The sequence below is a fragment of the Medicago sativa genome, chromosome 6 (assembly GCF_051527215.1).
Source record: "Medicago sativa cultivar Bolivia chromosome 6, Bolivia_mono, whole genome shotgun sequence".
NCBI lineage: Eukaryota > Viridiplantae > Streptophyta > Magnoliopsida > Fabales > Fabaceae > Medicago > Medicago sativa.
The window spans coordinates 96,378,356-96,385,058 of NC_140754.1; the positions used below are offsets into that span (position 1 = coordinate 96,378,356).

At 28.7% G+C, this 6,703-nt stretch overlaps 1 protein-coding gene across 1 annotated transcript; it reads right to left on the reverse strand.

Annotated features, from left to right (window-relative positions):
- Nucleotides 1–1,012: 1,012 nt before the first annotated feature.
- On the reverse strand, nt 1,013–2,743 carry LOC146918594 (uncharacterized). The gene is made up of 3 exons (XM_085717458.1): nt 1,885–2,743; nt 1,477–1,620; nt 1,013–1,313 (listed from the first exon to the last, which is right to left on the reverse strand). The coding sequence occupies exons 1-3, from the start codon at nt 2,737–2,739 to the stop codon at nt 1,083–1,085; spliced, it is 1,230 nt and encodes a 409-aa protein (XP_085573584.1). The 5' UTR covers nt 2,740–2,743; the 3' UTR covers nt 1,013–1,082.
- Nucleotides 2,744–6,703: the final 3,960 nt, after the last annotated feature.

The following is a 6,703-nucleotide window of genomic DNA, read 5'->3' on the forward strand; positions in this document are numbered from 1 at the left end:
ATGAAATGGATGAGAAAGAACAATTTGTGTCTATGACTCAACTATGATTACGAAGGATCTTTTTTTTCTTTCTTTTTGACGTAACTATATATGAAGGATTATAATCTCTAAAAACTAAAACGACTTAATTATGTTTAGAGCTGTCAAAAAATGGACCGTGTTAATGGTCCATTATTCCACATTTTGGATCGTGCTTCAAAAAGCTAGCTCAAAATATACTTAGACTTTTGAAAATTGTTCTTCTTTCACCAAAAATTGCTCACTCTCAATCGAACTTCTCAAAATGTTCCTACGTGACTTAAGCCACGTAGGCATTATACTCAGTATGACTTAAGTCACGTTAGAATACAGCCTACATGACTTAAGTCACGTCCGGTACATCCAGCGTGAGTTAAGTTATTTCACGTGGTGTGTATGTAAAGGTCAGACAGTAACTCATTTCCTCATTCTTCCTTATTTCACATCTAAAATCTCTAAAAACTCTCTCAAATCATCCAAATCCCCAATTTTTCAAGTTCAAATCAACTAACACTCCAATAACAAGTAAGTTCTCATAATCAAATATCATTAACAGTTTATGTTTATATGTTACATATTTCCTCTTAAATTAGAAATTTTGTAGTTTGTTTAAATTTTGATTTTTTTTTTTTTTTTTGCAAAAAATGACAATGTTTACATTTAAATGACTTATGTTGCTTAAATGTCAATGATTTTTTATATAGTCTTGAACAATTTTATGGTAGGTAAAACTATTGGATGAATAGTACTATTTTGTAAACTATTTTATAGATAAAGCCAATTGTCTATTAGATCATAAATAATTGATAAATCTTGGTTCCTTTTGCTCCAAGATATTTTAATTTAAGACTTCATATAAAGGTTAAGTGAAAGATTGAAATGTGGCATCCTAAACCTTTTATTGAAAATTAACTTTTTATACTTAATTTAAATCAGCTGCAAAAATCATTCCTAAATAATTTATTTTATTAAGTATCTAAAATTTTGGTTTAGGTTGTTACATTAATGGTATCAAATAATAATTTATCTAATCAAACATTTATAAATTCAAAGAAGTTTGATGTCTATGCTTCATGGGGCAGCTCATCAGCCAAATAGAAGTGCATATCTCCCATAACTGCAGGGAGAAATTCATTTTTATATATTGATTCTACGGTCACGGTTTCACCATCGTCAATCTTCATTGAACCTGGTTTTGGATAACATACAGACATTCCAACAAGGTAACCTTCCTCATTCCCTGCTTCTTTTCCCGTTCCATATGTTGGTGTCGATGTACACAATGTCCTTCCATCCTAATTAATTAATGCAAAACAAAAAAAAATTAATAAAACATTATCACAAGATTAATTTGAATAAATATGGAATCAAGAAATTTTATTATCGTCGAAGAAATACATTAAGAAAACATAACCAAATTTAACAAAATTTAGTCAAATGAATAATATTAAACTTTACCTGTCCGTATAATGTTGCATTAACAACACCTGCATGCGCATGACCAGAGGCGTAGATAAGATAACCACCTTTCTTCATAGGGATGCTTGCTTTTTGAACGTGGAAAAGGTTTGTACTATTATTTTCTGAAATAGTAAACTCTGCCTGTAATAAATTTAAAAATCTTTGTGGATCACTTGTTTCTTACGTGCAAAGTAATAAAAAAAACTATTATCATCATGTTTAAGAAATTATCTTGTTTTGTTTTTACATGTAAATGAAAGTTTTTGTATTCTATGATAGTAAAGAGAGTTTCAATGAGCCTCCTACTAAGATTTTCAAACCCAATCGCCCAAGCCACATATTGGTCTTGACATAATTTAATTAACCACAAAAAATAAAAAATTTAAATTTAAATTATTTACTTACCTGACAATCGTGGATTATTTCAGAACCATTTGTTGTTACCCGATCAGTGGCGTCAAGTACATAAAATCTAACAGGAATTTGGTGTTGGTCCCAGTTAACCCAGGTTATGTTGTACCTTATGGCAAGATTTCTCCTTGGTGCTTGAAATCCCTTTCTCATTTTGCACTGAAACTTATCTTGGCAACAAAGGACTCCTGCTTTATATTCGGGAGTCACTTTTCCATGGAATCCAACTGTTACATCATAAAAATTTTCAGGGAGATTAAACTGGTCACACCTACATTGAATACAAATTTTCTTATCTTCAGCACCTCGTGTGTCAATGACCAGCACACCCAACAACCATTGCTCTTCCCACCCTTCTGTAATATCTGTAGGGTTACCTATTTCAACCGCAAATGGATAAGGAAGTTTTGTACTTGTTCCTCGCGTTTCACTTCCAGAACTCCATTGATGTGGAAGAATACCGTTGTTGCATGTTCCATCATTTCTTTTGTAAATGAGATCGCCAGAAGGTTTGGTATGATCATTTGGATCTTGTGACACTGACATATTCTTCTTTATAATATATTTTAAAATAAACCAATGATGAATGTAAGTTTCATGCAATGGTACAGATTTTCCATGTTCATCAACAAGATCAACATCAAAGCTCTTGATTCCAACATGACCCTTTGGAAATTCAATATTATATATTTGTTTATCTGCAACTTCTCCAGGCCCCACTTCAAACTCTTTTGACAAATATGTCGTTGATTGGATAACTTTTGGAGACTGTGGTTGTGAATAAGTTGTGCTTGATAGCATCACAAGTATTGATAATGAGAAAATAAACGATTTAGAGATTAATCTCATGTTTACCTGCACACAAATGATTATTGTTACATCATTAGTTATGGTTAATGATTCTATTGTTATTATTTTGTGTAAATTAATAAATGAAAATACCGTAGCGAAGATTTATTTCCTTCTTGAATTCGTTAGAATTGAAGTTAAAAACTTGTTGAATTCAATTTTGTGAAGATGTGGAGATCTTGCATGTTGCCTACTTTTATAGTTGAAATCTAAAATATTGGCATAGCTTTGACGTGTAGATATTGCATGTTTCATACTTTTTTTAACAATCCCAACCCATGTTGACTCCCATTTTTAGGTGTATGAGGTGTTTTTATATATTGTTAAGTAATTTAACAACAAAAAACTCGTTAATAATTTATCAGAAAATCTAAAAATGCAAGTTATTTAGAAAATTCCTTTTATCTAGCTATTTTTGGAAATAAAAAGTTTATTTTGAATACATCTCAACAAAATATTTTACATAACAATATTATTTACAAATATTAATTAGTTAGAGATATTGTTATATTTTGGGTTAATACGTTTTTACCCCCCTGTAATATAGGCGAGTTCCGGTTTTCCCCCTGTAAAAAAGATTCTTTCGATTCCAACCTTGTAATATAAAGATTCCGTCGAAAACCCCCCTGGTCGAATATTGGACCCCCCAACTGATGACGTGGCGTGACGTGGCGCGCTGAGTCACCCTTTTCTGCTGACATGGCGTGCTGACTGTATAATTAATTTTATTTTTTATTTTTTTTAGAGGGTACACGTGGCATTTGTCATTTGTTTATGTCTTTAAACCCCCTGTAATTTAGGCGAGTTCCAGTTTTCCCCCCTGTAAAAATTTTAAAAATAAAAAATAAAAATCTGGAAAATTTTAAAAAAAATGCTGGAAAATTAATAAAAATTGAAAATAATGAAAAAAATACTGAAAAATTTTAAAAAATTAAAAAAAAAAATTCGCATGACATGTGTGTATATACATACCACATCATTAAATCATTTTAATAATAAAAATTAAAAACTGAAAATCTTTTAAAAATAACAAAAAATCAGATTATTTTTTTTTAAAAAATAAAAGATTGTTTTTTTTTAAATTTTAAAAATAACAAAAAATCAGATTATTTTTTCGAAAAATAAAATAAAAAAGCGAAAAGACATTTAGATTTTTTTTTGAAATTTAAAAAATTGGAAAAAAGTTCGTATTTTTTTTGAAATTTTGAAGATATTTAAAAATACTGGAATTTAATTTTCAAAATAAAAAAAAGTTTAGATTTTTTTGCGAAATAAAAAAACTGGAAAATATTTAAAATTTTAAAAATCTGGATCAATAACTGGAATCTATTTGATAAAACATAAACCGTTGGATTTTAGACGTCTATTGTAAATAATAGTGCACTATAACTACCCGATATTTTTTTCCTTTCTTCATCTTATTCTCTTATCACCTTCATCATCTTCATCAATATTAATAAAAAAATACCCAGAAAAAATCATAACCCTGAAAAATTTCGTCAATATTCAGGATGTATGTTAATGGGGGGTTGCCTTAGGAAAACATGGTTTTTTGCAATAATAAATAAATTACTGAAGAATAAAATTGGTTTTGAAATATGATTAGAGAAATGATTAGGTCTTTCGTATCATCTATTCATCACTTATTAGTAATCTGCACCTAAATCATATGATTGTTAATCGGTTTACGACAATTAAAAAAACAGCTCAGATCAATCCCTTAACTCAAAGCCCTTTTCTCTAATTATAATTCCCTAAAATCAATTATATTGGGTGAGAATCATAAAAGCATTACGTACAATTTATACTGAATAAACTATAATAACTTTCATGGTCATGAGTTAGAACAAAATCATTCATTTATGACCCAATCATAAAGGAATTAGTTAGACATCATCAAAGGAATAAACAACATAAAAGAGAAAATAAACCGGAAGACTGAACAATTTTTTTTATTTTCAATTTTTATTAATTTTCCAGAATTTTTTTAAAAAAATAATTATTTTTTAAAATTTTCCAGATTTTATTTTTTATTTTTAAAATTTTTACAGGGGGGAAAACTGGAACTCGCCTAAATTACAGGGGGGTAAAGACATAAAAAAATGACAAATGCCACGTGTACCCTATAAAAAAAATAAAAAATAAAATTAATTATACAGTCAGCACGCCACGTCAGCAGAAATGGGTGACTCAGCGCGCCACGTCACGCCACGTCATCAGCTGGGGGTCCAATATTCGACCAGGGGGGTTTTCGACGGAATCTTTATATTACAAGGTTGGAATCGAAAGAATCTTTTTTACAGGGGGGAAAACCGGAACTCGCCTATATTACAGGGGGGTAAAAACGTATTAACCCTTATATTTTTCATCTGAAAAAAATGATTCATACCAAGTAAAATATATTTTTTTTACAAAATTAAAATAATCGTTGTTGTGTATACTTTATTACCATTGGATCAATATAAAGTCATTTTTAATATACAATAATACAATCTATCCCGCAATATCTTGTGGTGTCACCCTTTATCAATTATCATTACAAGTAAAGTTTAAAAGAATTTTATATTTTTTATATATTTGAGATTTTCTCTATATGTTTTAATAATACACTAAAATTTCAAAAAAAAAAAAAAGGAATATGATTTTCTAAAAACAAAAATTAGTTAGTGATATTAGTTATTATATTTTGTTTTTTTAATAAATATAGGTATACAACTGATGCGAGTACAAATGATACTTTTACCATAATCAAACAAAATTTTAGTGAGTCTGCTTTGTAGACATTGTTGTCAAAATTGATTTAAAGGATTATATTTTCATGTTACTCTATTATTTCAATAATTGCAAAGTAATGATTTTCATAAAATTAAAAAATGAATAAACAGGAAAAGATTATTAATGTGTTTCTTCTTATTAGAAGTAAAGGAACATAATTACTCGCATGTATGACAATAGTTATTATTATTATTATTATTATTATTATTATTATTATTATTATTATTATTATTATTATTATTATTATTATTATTATTAAGCTCCTCCAATTGAACAAATATGATATTCGTGTCCACGACATGTTCATGCGGGTATCCATTAAATGGGTAATATGTGGAATTTGAGGTATCCGAAAACACTTTCAGATATCAATGGAAAATATAATTATTATTTTTTAGAAAAATTGGGTTGATTTATAAAAAGTTATCGTAATTGCCTTGATTTTTTTTTTTTTACGTAAGCCCAGGAGAAAAGACATGTATCAAGAGAAAACAATGACATACCACCTAAGTTGGCATCCTGCGAAACCTTCATCCTATGCTGTCAAACTCGAAAAAGATTGTATTATAAAAGGGGGAAAATATATACAAATGGGGGTACTACTAGTCAAAACCCTCAAAAGCTGAAAATGAAAGGAAATGAAAAAGAAAAGGGCAGCAAATTGTGTGAATCTTTAGTTAGGCAGACCACACAGCTCACAAAATAAATCAGAGTGTAGTTCCGGCGGTTAAAACAGATACCTGAACCAAATGACCCATATTGGCCAACCTGTCAGCTGTAACATCCAAAAATTTAACTTATATTTAAAAGTGTTTTAAAATAAATAATAGAATAATAATAATAATAATAATAATAATAATAATAATAATAATAATAATAATAATATAAGAATTGAAAAGTAAAAGGGGGGGGGTGGGGATAGTATTTTTGTTGTTAAAATATATATATATATATATATAAAAGAATAAAATTTTCTTTCTCCCCACGTTACTTTCTAATAAAAAAAAATTAAAAAAATGGAATGGATAATTAAAGGAAGAAGATAGGAACCGTAAGTTTTCTAGTAAGAGTATACATTCATCTTCCTATAAATAAGGGTTTTTGCCAATCACCAACACACAACACAAAAACTCTCTTCTCTCTAAGAAAACCAGGTGATATTGGAGCTGCTTTAGACGGAAACAATATA

Excerpts from the sequence above, each read along its gene's own strand:
- LOC146918594 (XM_085717458.1), bottom strand. The coding sequence starts at position 2,739 with ATGAGATTAATCTCTAAATCGTTTATTTTCTCATTATCAATACTTGTG. Across the intron at positions 1,621-1,884 it reads AAATAATCCACGATTGTCAG|GCAGAGTTTACTATTTCAGA; the intron begins GTAAGTAAATAA and ends AATTTATTACAG. Across the intron at positions 1,314-1,476 it reads ATGCAACATTATACGGACAG|GATGGAAGGACATTGTGTAC; the intron begins GTAAAGTTTAAT and ends TTAATTAATTAG.